General features: G+C 37.4%; 1 protein-coding gene and 1 long non-coding RNA gene across 2 annotated transcripts; one reads left to right on the plus strand and one right to left on the minus strand.

Moving 5' to 3' along the window:
- Positions 1–1,743: 1,743 nt before the first annotated feature.
- On the minus strand, positions 1,744–10,012 carry LOC140528679 (uncharacterized). The gene is made up of 3 exons (XR_011975260.1): positions 9,772–10,012; positions 5,472–5,574; positions 1,744–1,953 (listed from the first exon to the last, which is right to left on the minus strand). It is a non-coding gene; the product is annotated as an uncharacterized lncRNA (long non-coding RNA).
- Positions 10,013–10,087: 75 nt separating this feature from the next.
- KIF2B (kinesin family member 2B) lies at positions 10,088–12,531 on the plus strand. The gene has a single exon (XM_072646738.1). The coding sequence runs from the start codon at positions 10,310–10,312 to the stop codon at positions 12,254–12,256; it is 1,947 nt and encodes a 648-aa protein (XP_072502839.1). The 5' UTR covers positions 10,088–10,309; the 3' UTR covers positions 12,257–12,531.
- The last annotated feature ends 2,124 nt before the right edge of the window (positions 12,532–14,655 follow it).

Raw genomic sequence — 14,655 nt, forward strand, 5'->3', positions numbered from 1 at the left:
TAGAATTTTGGAATTGGAAAGGAGCTCTGACCCTCCATGACAAACCATAAATGACTCCAATGTCCAATGTATCGCTCTATCCATTATAACATGTCATTTCTTCTTCTTTGCAGTCAGAATATTCAGAATGACATGGCCATCTGAATGTCCAACACCCCAAAAGTGTTTATTTATAAATATTCTTAGGAAATATAAACTATGTAAATAGGAACTATGGTGTATAACAGAAAATTAGAACAACAAGAAACTCCCACCAAGTGTCCACTAGCTTTTTAGTCCAGTCTAACATCCATAAGTGAAAACTGTAATTATTGAAGCAATGTTTATAAATTCATTATAATGCCTTACTCTTATTGTACTAGCTCAAATATATCTTCTGCTTTTAAATGGTTTTGATAATTATCATTTGCTTTTAAAAAATCTTAATAAGAGAGGGGACATTTTCTTCAGTGCTACCACTACCATTTCAACATTATATAAGAAACTATAAGATGTTTTTTCCTTTGAAATTTTATGCTATGCCCAACTGTCATTTATTTTAAAAACTAGCAATATCTGTGTTCTCCTTTCTTAAGTTTTCTCCAAAAATTTGCCTTTTTCTCTCCAATCTTCTGTTGTCTGGGACTAAACGGTTTTGAAAGAGAACGAGTACATGTAATAGGTGTGCTTAAAGTAGACATTTTATTGCCTTTAATAAACCAAAAAAAAAATCAGTTTAGCAGTAAATGTAATGAGGCTTACAGATTAAAGTCATTAAACAATGTCACAAAGAAAATCTAAGTCTATGACTGTAGTGAATTGTGTGTCTGGTAATCTGTGATTTAAGAGATGATTGATCTTTCCTGGACATTTCCCATTATTAAGATTACTATGACATAAACCTATACTATACTAGGGAAGTGAAAGATCAACCCTACAGGGAACTCACATATCCAGATTGAACCTTATTCAATGATATGACCTAGCTGATTGAATTCCAAGATGAATTCAACATATGGCAAGAACATAGATCTTGATATGTTCTCGTTTCATCTTCCTTACAAAAGGGCCATGTTTTCTCAAGACAGCCTATGCTGACATCAAATACCAATGGAAGTGGACTATCTACAAAGAAGGCAAGCAGTGCAGGTTTAGTTCAAACCAGTGCTTTGGGGTTTGGGGGTCTTACAGTTACAGTACAGACACTCAAACAGGGAGGAATACTAATTTTTCTCACTCACTGTTGTCCTTAAAAGTTTATCATATACTTCATATGTGGTGTGTTCCTCCCATTTAAATGATCTCGCAGGTGGCTATAATCTTAACTTATTAGGATGACACAGACATACAAAAAGGTCAATTTCTGTGCATATGTGTACATTTGCATTTATACATATATATGCATTGACCTGGTAATATAGTTGTTGTTATTCTTGTGTCTATGTGTATACTTGCAATGGGAACACTAATAGTTCTTATAGTAATCATTTTATTATATTTACTAAACAAAAATTTAATTTACCAGCAAATGAAATGAGGCTTCTAGAAGGAACTAATTATATAAGATCACAAAAACATCTAAATCTCTGGCTATAAGGAATTGTGGAACTTTAGAATTATAGCATGCCTATATTGTAAAATTGCATAAATATAAATGAATGCATATGTGTGTAAACATACATATAGATACATATTCTATACCCAAACATAGGGTGCTTAAATAGCAAATGGTGTTCACAAAATCCTGTCAAAGAATACGTCTTCTATATTATGCATGCTCTGTATGATTGTTTAATCACACCATTTCACTAGCATGATTTCTCATTATTTACAATTGAAAATACATTGGCAGGCATACTTTGTGAAGAGCAAATGACTTTATCAGTACAGCCGTAACACTTAAATGGTACTTGCAACATCTCCAGAGTCCTCTTCTGTCATCTTCATTTAAGTAAAGTCTTCATTGATATCAGTCTGAAAGCCAACAGAACAGAAAGACTGAGGCAACTTCAAGTGAGCGGAACTTTTGCTTCAGCCAAGCCAAAACATTTTTTAAAAAATTCTCTTTCTCAGCATGTAATGAATTCTCTGCCAACATCACTGGGAACTGGGATAGAAACAGAATGCTATTTAGTAAAAGTAAGAGAGCAAGGTATTCCCAGGATCTCTTCGTCCTCCCACATTAATTAGGTAAAAGTCTGGTCAAACAGATGGATATATATCAAGTCCTTGAAACCTACTCTTTCTCTATGTGACCCTCCAAAATTTTAAGGTTGATATAATAAAAATCAGCATGGGCAAAAAGTAAACAAATTATCTTCTTGTACTGTAGTCTAAACAATGCAATTTCCCTTCTGTATTCTTTTGCCTCTAGCTGTGTGTTAACAATCAAATATTTACCCAGTGTCCCAGTTTTTGGGGTTCGTCATTATTATTTTTTTTTCATACAAAGACACTTAAATACAGCCATTGTCCCATATATTAGGCTTGTTCTATGGATGTGAAAAGAGGAACATGGCTTTGCAGAAGTGGTAAAATATTTGTTAGAGAATGGCATTAATTTTGGCAAAGAAACCACCTCCCATTCTAGCCCAAACATGCTGTATTTAACAAGTCTGTCATGTCACATATAGATTCCTTTTTATATGAGAAAGGGATGAGTGGTTACATCTGGTATTTAATGCTTCTTATTTAATAATTCTTTCAGCAGTCCAAACAATATCATGGCTGATTGAAGGGTAAAACTTCTATTCAATCAGATGTCTACATCCAAGACTTGAAAAGGAATTTTAAATGAGTAAAAACACCTTTTCCTTCTGCCCACCCCAGTTTCCTGTCTATCTTGCATACCACACAAATAGTTTAAGATGGTTATTCAGATATTATATAGACCAAAAGTTTTTAACTGAAGGATCTATAATTGTTTTGTTTTTACTGTCTAATATTTGAGGTTTGTATTTGATTTGATATTTGTATTTCAATGTAATCACTTTTCTGTTTTTGATTACTTTCATTTATATACTTAAAATATTTTTCTGAGGGTTCCACAGTCTATACCACACTGCCAAAAGCACTCGTAAAATAGCACAAAATGGTTTAAAACTCTTTGTTAGAGATATTGGCTAACTTTGAATATCATAGATTTTGACCTAGAAGGGTTCTTATCAGTCAGTCAACAGGCATTTATTAAGAGCTTACTATATACCAATGACTGTGCTCAATGTTGGGGAGAAAAGGAAAGAAGAAGAAGAAAAAAACAGCTGTCTTCAAGGAGTTTATACTCTAATGGTTAAATAACATGACTAAGGTTCCACAGAAAATAATTGCCAAAGAGTCGATCTGAAGACGTCAGTTTCCAAATCCAAGTCTCTTTTCTCTGCTTGTTTCCTATTTTGTGATAAGAATATGAACATTTTAGGAACCCAGCAAATGGATATTACACCGACAGGCAAGATACCATGCTCTAGCAATGATAAATAATAGTTGTAACAGCACCTGCAGAGATCACACTAAGGCATATGATAGTTCTGAGAGTCAGTAGTCTTGGAAGAATTTTCATGATAGAAACTAGTCAATGGGCACAAGCAACCTCCCCTTTCCCAGAATCCTAATGACTCTAAAATGCCTTCTTATATTATTTTATCTCTGAGATAAAATAAGATAACTTCTAGACTGACTTGGATGTTTCTAACTGCTCTTGAATTAAAAGTCTTAAGGATCAAATTCCTCAAAAATCATTCAATTATTCATGTCCTTAGAAAATGGAAGATTTGAGCAGAAACTTAAAAAAGAATATCTCAAATCATATGGTTACCTTGCATGACTAAAAGGAAAGTTACTTGTTCAGATATTTACCAGTCAATCACAATGTCTAACACGTTTGCTTAACAGATGCTTCTTGTCTTGCTAGACTCTGGGATGCAAGGTCAAAAGTGGAACTCTCTTGTCCTCAAGAAGATGACAGTGTAATGTAATTTGGTGATATACATGAAATATATGTGAAATAGTGGAGGTGGAGGAACAGCACTCACAGATGGGGGACAAGAAAGGCTTCTAGTACTTACAGTGTATTTTGAAGGAAGATAGGGATTTAAAGAGAATACATTCCAGGTGTGGGTGTGGGGGAGACAGTCAATGCAAAGTCACAGACAAGAACAGGAAATACAATGTAATGGATAAACAAGGGAATGCAACAATCATATATTTGAAAAAATGATGCAAGATACAATTTTAAGTTTAATCTACACCATTAGCATTTACTCCACAACTTTATTGAGTTTAGACAATAAAAATGTAAATTTAACAATAAGTTCTTACAAGTCAATTTGAGCTTCCTCCAGCATATTCTTTTTGTGTAAGGATGTAGGTAGTGCAGTGGATAGAGTGCTGGGCCTGGGATCAAAAAAACTTGAGTTCAAATTCAGCCACAGACACTTACTAGCTGTATGACCTTAGGTAAGTCACCTAACCCTGTTTGCCTCAGTTTCTTCATCTGTACAAATGAACTTGAGAAGTAATTGGCAAAGTAATCCAGGATCTTTGACAAGAAAATCCCCAGATAGATCACAAAGAGTCAGATATGACTGAAACAACTAAACAACAAACTACATAAAGGAACAAGAGGAAAGATGGTATATATGTTTGGACCATAGTTTCTGCGTAGGGGAGCAATGTGTAATAAGGCTAGAATGAACAGTTTATAAAGGACTAGAAAACACATACAGAAATTTAATCCCAGGGATAATAGGGAGATATTAGAATATACTGCAGAGGGGAGTAACATGATCATTACACTTAATTTTTCCCCCTTTTAATCCTCAGTTCCTTTTAATAGCTACAAACTTATTAAAAGTCTATTATTTCTTTCTGTGATTATTTCATACTAAATAATTTTACTTTATAAAAATATTATCCCATATGTAAATTCTGAATAAAGGATCTATAAAAAGAAAAGAACATAACATTTTTCTCAGCAAGATTCTAGATGAATCCAAAAGACTGGTTCCTAACTATGAGGCTATAACTTCACATGTGTAATTACTGTGATCTGACTAAAGGAACATTGGACATCTCCCATCTCACTTTGTTTTGCACCTTCATAGTACACTTAACACAAATTACTGTCTAATAAAATTATTTGCATCTCATCAATCTCTTAAGTTCCACTAGAATTCTCCTTCGATGTGTGGTCAGCACCCTGATCATGATATATCTAAAATCAAGTTCATTTTCTTACTCCCAATATCAATACCTTCTCAAAACTTCCCTTTTTCTACTAAGGATACCATGACCCTAGTCACCCAAGTCTATAATCCTCGATTTATATCTTCCTCTTCTTTATCACTTCCTACCCCCAACCCCAACACACACACACACACACACACACACACACACACACACACACATACCAAATCTGATCAGGTGTCAAGTCTCATGAAGTCTACTTTCACAACCTCTCAATCACCCCTTCTATCCATTCACAGAGCCAATACCTGGTTCAGGAATACACCACATCTCACCAGAACTAGAGCACTTGCTTCCTGATTGATCTGTTACATTTTGGCTTTCTCTCCCTTCAATCCATCCTTCACAGACCTGCCAAAACAATTTTATTAATGAATAGATATGATTATTCTACTACCCTACTTAAAACCTTCAGCAGTAGCATTATTGTCTAGTTTTATTGAATTTTAACATTTTCAAAGCCCTGTATATAAAATATTAGATTTAATACTCACAATAACTGTTTGAGGTAAATATCAAAATTACATCCATTTGCAGTGGGGGAAATTAAAGCTGTGAGAGGTTAAATGCCTTGAACAGGATCACACAGTGAATAAGCATCTGAGGCAGAATTAAAGCTCAGAGCTTCCTGACACTACTTTCACTATCACTATCCCATTCAACTACAAACTTATTAACGTCCATTGCATCCTGACTCTAGTCTCCATTTCTAGACTTATTTCCTATTATTCTCTCTGTACAGTCCAAATGATGGATTTATTTGTTGTTCCCAGTTCTTAAAATTCTATCCTCCACCTCCATGTTCATTGGCTGTCCTCCACGCTAAAGACATACTTCCCTCTTAACCTTAGAATTATTAGCTTCCTTCAAGACTCAATTTAAATGACATTTCTTATGGAAAACCTTGTTTCCCTTTTGACTTTTATCCTCCATGCCTAGGATGATTCCTAGCACAGACCCTTTTGACTTTTATCCTCCATGCCTGGGATGATTCCTAGCACAGAGGGGATGCTTAATAAATGCTTACTCATTTTATTACTATGGCTAATTTTAGTGTTCCTTTCTTCATCACATTATTGTGTACTTCACTTCATTTCTTCAATGGGCATTTTTATCTCTGTAATAGATAAGCTACTTTATTGGGACTGTTTTTGTTTATTCTGTCTGTTTTCTTACCACCTATTTGATGTATGTAAATCCTTGTTGAATGAATGAACAAGGGCAAAGACTGTGTTTTCATTAAACTGCGTCTTTTCCCCATTATCTATTGTGCACACTGCTGACAATAAACGCTTGTTGAATTTTTAAGTGTATAAATGAATAAAGTGGGGTGTAAACAAGCCCCATCATGCTTCACCATTTGTTGAATAAACATGACAAAAACAGTATCACTGGAAGCATCCATAAAACACACTCAAAAAAAGTCATTGCAATTGCTGTGAGTTGACCTAGCTATATTTATGCACTTTGTAAGCAAACTTTGACCATTACAGTATTTATAGGAATCATGTACAAATTGCCAATTAATCAATGCCCCTTAATATGCTAAGAAAAGATGGATTGAAATTAATGTAGTTGTCATAGTAACAAGCTTTGACTATGGAATGTAAGACCATCATTTGGATTTCACTGGCTTTGTTAAGTCTGGTACATGAACAAATGTTGAAATGTCAGAAATCAGAAATTTTAGTTACTATGGCAAAATGTCATTTACATAATGTAAGTTACTATTATTATTTTTCAATAGACATAAGGTTAGCAAGATGTGACAATGATCGTATAGAGAACTTTGTTTTAGAAACTGGAAAGGTTTAAGGCCTTTCCTTCAAAGACATCTAGAGAAATATTCTGAACACTTCCAAAGAGCAACATCAGCTCCCAGTTGTTTCCATGTACCAGGAAAACCCAGATCCTTTCCCCAAACACTCACCCCACTCTCAACCCTGAGGAGTGATCAAACAAGCAGAACAGCTGCTGGGTGTCGATTTAGGATGATGCTCAAAGGCTGTTTATTTGATGCATCTTTCCTGGGAGATAAGTATTTAAAATGAGATGAGAAATCATATTCCGTCTCTTAAAGTAATCTTGACAGGCTGCAAACTGGGACTATATCTATAACTATTCAATGCAAATTACTGACCTCATTTTCTGAAGGTAAAAAGGTATAACTATTCTACCATCAAAAAAAAAAAATACACCACCTGAGGAGGTTTGGAGACAGAAGCAATTTTAAATAAACAACTTATATCATTTGGTTATGTCTAGTACAAACATCCTTAGTATCTAAAGAACCTTAGCAAGCATCTTTAAGCTCATTATAAACAGGGATCCTGTCTAATACTTTTAAAACATGTAATAGTCTTTATCTTTTAAAAATGTCTAAACTATAATAGTTATGGATAGAATAAATACTGATTAAATATGGTATTTTTCTATTCTTCCTGATTTAAAGTTATTTCTCTTTTGCAAAAGTTATATTTCCCCTGCCCACCAAGATCCACTAACTAATTTGATGTCTTGTGGGGTGGAATAAGCCCCTTAACCTCTCCAGTCTTCAGTTTCCTTATTTCTTAAATCAAAAGGTTAGAACAAATGATCTCATAGGTCTCTTGCTATTCTGAAATTCTATTCCATGAAACAGTTTCTTTATCGTTACTGATCCTGAGTCATTTTCCCAGGGATATATGCTTATCAAATTGAAAAAAAAATGTTAGAGAGGTTATTCAACTCATCCTAACTCCTATCAATTTTTCTTTTAGCCTCAGTAAGCAATTTCTCTTCAGTGCAATAGATTCTACTTTTTATTCATGTATTAAATATGTAAATACTGTATTAACCAAGTTCATACTATTTACAAGGAACTATTATAAGAACTGTAATGATTCTTTTCTAATTACCACGTTTAGGTTTTCTATCCTGATTGTATTTGCAGAGATGGAGTGGGGGCTGTGGGAGAGAGCGGGAAAAGGGAGGTACCTGTGTTTTTATTGGTGTCAGAAACTTCCCGTGTGGAAACTGTCATGGATATAGGTGAACAACTATCTTGTAACTCACATATAACTATGTATGCAAACAAATATGTATTAAACCAAAAATCATTCCAAAGAGATAAGTAGTCAGAGAATATGAACAAACAGTTCTCAAAAGAAAGTAAGCAAAATCAAGTAAAGAATATACATAATGAATACAACTTCATAAATGAAAAGAATAACTGCCACAAAATAATACAAAGTAATTTTACAGGGAAGGGCAGTAAACACTGAGGAGATCGGGATAGGTCTCAAGTAGGAGTTGAGTCTTGATGGAATCTATACATTGGATGATGTTCAGGTAATGAGGGAATGTGTGCTAAGCATGGAAGATAGCTAGGGCAAAGGGGGAACCTGGAAATGGAACATTATGTCTAGGGAACAAAAGGTAAGATAGTTTGGCTGACTTAGTACTTAGCACAGTGCCTAGCACACAGTAGGGACTTAGTAAATGTTTATTCATTGAGAGATTTAATTTGAATAAATTGATAATAGTCCTGGAAAAGGAGGTTGTGACCAAATTCTAATGGGTTTTAAATGTTAACCCCAGAGATTTATATTTTTTTTTTCCCTAGAAAAAACAGGGGGCATCTTGGCCAAAATAGTGACATAAACACTTTAGGGACATTATTGGAGGTTAAAATCTGTCCTGGTAGATATTTTCTAGGGGGAAATGTCATAGAACCTTCTTTTTTTCCCAACTGTGATTGTCCACAAGGTTTTCAAAATATTTTTGGAGGATGAAGACAGAAGACAGAACTTTTGACAGCCTTCTAGTGAATCCCTTAAGTTTATTGTTTCATATTTTGCAGTTACAACCTCTGGACACAATTATCACGTGTCACTTCAGAATTTAAAATTAAAGTACACAATAATTGCTTACAGTATTTTATGGGGTTTTGTATGCGATAGAAACTTGGGGAAAGGGAAGAAATGAGAGGGAAACCATCTCACTGCACTTGCACTTTTCATAGGGTTGAGAATACAATCCCAGGAAATTCTGTCCTTCCCCATCTTCATCTTCTGTCTTTCTTATCTTTATTCAGAGCTCAGCTAAGATACCACTGATTAAGATAAGACTTTTCCAGTTATCCTTAATTCTAGACCATGTGTGGAAAGCCTGAGACCTTGAGGAGACATACGGCCCTCTAGGCCCTCAAGTGTAGTGTAATCAGTCAAAGGGCTGCACTTGATGACCTAGAGGGCCACATGTTGCCTCAAGAGTGCAAGTTCCCCATCTCTGTACACAGACCCTTCTCTTTTTTTGGAAAATTTATGCTCTCTATAGTTTATATATAGTTGATTGCACGTTGTCTTTCACATTATAGTGTCAGACCAGGGACTCTCCTTTGTCTTTTTTTTTTTTTTTTTTTTTTAGTATGCCAAACATAGCACAGTGACCAGCACACACTGGGAACTTAACTGACTTGACTTAAAAAGATCTGTAGCATTTCTGAGGAATGAAACTAACTGAAGCCTCCCTCCAAGTCCACTCAGAACCATGGGAAAATAAAGTCACCTTTGCCCCCGCAGAGATGCTTCCCTTTCCCTCTCTGAAAAATCTCTAAAGGTGAGGGTCCACCTCCACGCTGGGGCTTCAGGCATAGTCATAGCTCTGGACATACTGGACTGGGAGGAGTCACCAGCAGATTATTGAGTACGCATTCCCTGCTTCCTGTCCAAGTACTGGGGCAGCCCTGAACTCTAGGGCTCCCTTCAGCTCCAGTCAGACCTTGAGCTCTGGATATTTCTCAGAGGGCCTGGGGGGAAGCAAACTTTGACATCTGAGTCTCCCCACCCTCATTGTGACGCCAGCTGCTGCACACCTGACCAGATCTGTGCCCTGTTCCCCCATTCACACAGCAGTGCCCTCCTAAAAGGGCTCTCTAACTCTTTGGCGCTGCGTCTTTGCACCTCTGAATGACTCAGGTCCTGTCTATCACACTTCTAGCACACCTGCTGTGGCAGTTTGACCCTGGATCCAAGTCTTTCCATCATCCACCACGGCCAGCCAGTTCTCTTTCCACGTTTCACCTGGCTCCCTCTCTCTGAAACGCATGAATCCACACATTGGATCCATTCACATAGGCATCTCCTTAAACATCAGGAGGAGTGACGGGAGGATCCACTCAGCAGTCGTCGCTTCCATCAACAACAACAGCGTGACAGTGGAGTGGGTCGAGAAGGGCACCAACAAGGGCAAGAAGGTCGATCTAGCCACGTTGTTCCTGCTGAACCCGGGACTGGCTACTCCAGAGTATCCGGAGTTGAGTAGAATCCCATCGCAGCTGCCGTTGTCTGTGCTCTATTCAAAGGGCGACAAGAGCTTGACAAACCAGTGGGTGGTGCACCCACAGATGAAAGAGACGGCTTCAGGGGACAATGTAGTGACCTTCAGTGAGCCTATCCTGGTGAAGCAGAGAAAGTCCCACTGCCTACGCGAGATTGAGAAACTGCAGAAGCAACGGGAAAAGAGGAGGCAGCAGTTACTGGAATTTCAGGCCAAGAAAGCCCTAAATGTCAATGCAGTTAGTCCCAACTATGAAGTTATGTGTATGATTCAAGAGTACCGTAGGCAGATGGACTACTCCAAAATGCTTAGCTCTGAAACCACGGATGACCACCGAATCTGTGTCTGTGTTCGCAAGAGGCCACTCAATGAGCAAGAGACTTTGTTGAAAGACTTGGATATCATTACCATCCCCACAAGGAACGTGGTCATAGTGCATGAGTCCAAGCAGAAGGTAGATCTAACCCGCTACCTTGAACACCACACCTTTCGGTTTGACCATGCTTTCGATGACACTGTCTCCAATGAGTTTGTGTACCGATTTACTGCCCAGCCACTGGTGGAGAACATCTTCCACAAGGGTATGGCTACTTGTTTTGCCTATGGTCAGACGGGCAGTGGGAAAACTCACACTATGGGAGGGAATATTTCTGGCAGAAACCAAGACTGTTCCAAAGGCATCTATGCTTTAGTGGCTGAGGATGTCTTCTTAATGCTCAAGAAACCCACTTATGAGAAGATGGACCTGAAAGTCTATGGGACATTTTTTGAAATTTATGGGGGCAAAGTCTATGATTTACTGAACTGGAAGAAGAAGCTCAAGGTCCTTGAGGATGCCAAGCAACAAATTCAGGTTTTGGGACTGAAGGAACAGGAAGTGTGCTGTGTAGAAGATGTGTCCAACCTCATTGAGCTAGGCAGCAGCTATCGAACTTCAGGCCAGACATCTGTCAATGCCCACTCTTCTCGGAGTCATGCAGTGTTTCAGATCATCCTTAAGAGGAGAGGGAAACTACATGGGAAGTTTTCCCTCATTGACCTAGCTGGGAATGAAAGGGGAGCAGACACCTGCAGAACCAGCAGGCAGAGGCAGCTAGAAGGGGCAGAGATAAACAAAAGTCTCTTGGCGCTCAAGGAGTGTATAAGGGCATTGGGACAAAATAAGTCTCATACCCCATTCAGAGCCAGTAAACTGACACAGGTACTTAGGGACTCATTTATAGGCCAGAACTCCTCCACTTGTATGATTGCTACAATCTCTCCAGGGTTGAGTTCTTGTGAAAATACACTTAATACTTTAAGGTATGCAAACAGAGTGAAGGAATTAACTCTTGATGCTAGGCTCTTAGGCTATCTCCACCCCCACGGGCACCAGGAATCAAGGCTACTAAATAAGCACATTGTCACCCCTGCAGGGAACCAGGAGAGGAGTGATTATAAAATATTTTTACAAAGTGAGGAAGAAGAGGATGAGGAAGTTGAAGCGCAGGTGAAATCTTTAAAACTGGATAAAAAAAATGCAGTATCATACAATGAATCCAGCCAGTGGCTTAGAGCTTTTTTAGAGATGGCAGATGGAATAAGCTATGATGTAGATTTCTGTGCTGCCCAGTTAGAGTCCATCTTGGAGCAGAAAATTGTTTCTCTGAAAGAAATCCAAGGAAGGGTGAAATTATTTCGGGAAAGCCTCCAGAAGGAAAAGCCTGGCAATTGAGAAAGCCAATGTCACAAGAACAGTTTTGAAATGATGGATGTATTGCTGAAATTTCTAACTATCTTACATGTGAAAATAGTCCAAATAGTCTGAATGTAAACACCCTTCTACTTGAAAGCTTAAATCTCTTAAATTATGCCTGTCATCAAAGTACTCTTCTTTCTTTCGCTGCATTGTGTTTCAGTTAGGGGATAGAGGAGAGTTTTGTAATTTGGGGTCCATGGGGTTTGGGAGAAGGAGAGATTGTTAGTAATTAAAGGGGATTTTCAATTCAATTCAGTACACATTTCTTTAGCGTCTATTGTGTGCCAGCACTATTAGGGTGCTGGTTAGCAAGATGTGACACTTGTTAGAGATACAAAATGAGGCAAAAGACAGTCCCTCCCCTCAAAGAGCTTACCACATAATTGAGGGAACCTTGACATCCTGGACCACATCTAGAGCTGTGATATCAAGCTCAAATGGAAACAGAGATCACTAAATCATACATAAGGAGCCCTCCAGGACAAATTGACATACAAAACCACATATTGATATTATCTGTGTTTTATGGTGTTTTTCTGTTGTCATTGTTACATATTTCCTGACTGCATTTAATCTAGCTTCCACTGCACTGGAGTGTTATGGACTCCATGTGGCCTATTGATCTAGAGGAAAGAGATATACTACACAGCAGTAAGGCTTTTTTTTTTTTTTTTTTATAATTCAGTAAAATCGATATTGCCATAGTGGAAAGCAGACTGGATGGGAGGTCAGAAGATCTAGGTGCCAGTTCAGTCTCTGTCTCCTTGGGTCCTGGCTCTGTCAATGCAAACAGATATACAAGCCACTTGAGTGCTCTTAGCCTCTGTGCAGGATACAAAACCCTTACCTGCAGAATGGGGAAAACTGAAGGCTGCTGTGATGATCCGAACAGCTAATTAAATAACTACTTTTTAAAGTATAAGATGCTATGTGAACAGGAGCTCCTGTTCCTGAAAGAAAAACTTGCCAAGTGAATTTTTAAAAGCAAAGATTTTTTAGTGAATTTTTAAAAGTTTTTAGAACTACCAAGTTCCCTGGAGCAACACATTGGGGCAAGAGAACTTTATTGATAATATAATGTAACTGATTCTGTCCCCTCCATCACATTCTCTCTCTAGTATTCTGTTTGTATGGTTTGTAGAAAAGGATTCTCTACATTAAAATTTGAACAGAGAAAGTCTCTTTTAAAAAAAAAAAATATTTATTTATTTGTAGTTTTCAACAGACACTTCCACAAGATTTTGAGTTCCAAATTTTCTCCCCATCCCCTGCCTCTGCCCACTCTAAGACTGTCTACATTCTGATTACCATTTCCTCTAATCTGCCCTCCTTTCTATCACACACATCTTTTATCCCCATCCCCTCTATTTTCTTGTAGGGTAATATAGATTTCTATACCCCATTGCTGGTTCATCTTATTTCCCAGTAGCATGCAAAAACAGCTTTTAGAATTCATTTTTAAAACTGATCTCCAACTATTCTCCCTTACTCTCTCCCCACCCATCCTCACTGAGAAGGCAAGCATTTCAATACGTGCTATACATGTGTAGTTATACAAAACACTTCCATAATAGTTATATTATGAAAGACTAACTATATTTCCTTCTATCTTATCCTTTCCCCCATTTATTCTCTCTTTTGAGCCTGTCTCTCCTCAAAAGTCTTTATTTCTAATGTCCTCCTCCTCCAATTTGCCCTCCCTTCTATCATCCTTACTTCTTTACTTCTGTCATCACTACTTTCCTGTAGTGTAAGATAGATTTGCACAGAAAATTGAGTGTGTGTGTTATTCCCTCCATAAGCCAAATGCATGTGAGAGTAAAATTCACTCTGTCTTCACCTTTCCCTTCTTCCCCTTCGTTGAAAAAGCTTTTTCTAGCCTCTTTTATGTGTGATAATTTGTCCCATTCTATTTCTCCTTTTCTCCACCCAATACATTACTCTCTCACCCCTTAATTTTGTTGTTTTTAGATATCATTCCTTACTATTCAACTCACCGTGTCCTCTGTCTACATGTATATAATCCCTCCCACTACCCTAATACTGAGAAAACTCTCTAGTTAAAATATGATCTTTCCATGTGTAAACAGTTCAACTTTAATAAGTCCTTTATGATTTCTCTGTCCTGTTTACCTTTCCATGCTTCTCTTGATTCTTGTGTTTGAAAGTCAAATTTTCTATTCACAGTTGTTGTTTTATCATAAGGAACACTTGAAAGTCCCTTATTTCCTTGAATGATCATTTTCCGTCATGACGTGTTATACTCAGTTTTGCTGGGTAGGTGATTCTTGGTTTTAATCCTAGCTCCTTTGACCTCTGGAATATCATATTCTGAGTAGTTTGATCCCTTAGTGTAGAATCTTGCCTTTTCCTGA

Source organism: Notamacropus eugenii, chromosome 2 (assembly GCF_028372415.1).
Source record: "Notamacropus eugenii isolate mMacEug1 chromosome 2, mMacEug1.pri_v2, whole genome shotgun sequence".
Classification (NCBI taxonomy): Eukaryota; Metazoa; Chordata; class Mammalia; order Diprotodontia; family Macropodidae; genus Notamacropus; species Notamacropus eugenii.

Coding starts and splice junctions, on each gene's coding strand:
- KIF2B (XM_072646738.1), top strand. CDS start 10,310: ATGAATCCACACATTGGATCCATTCACATAGGCATCTCCTTAAACATC.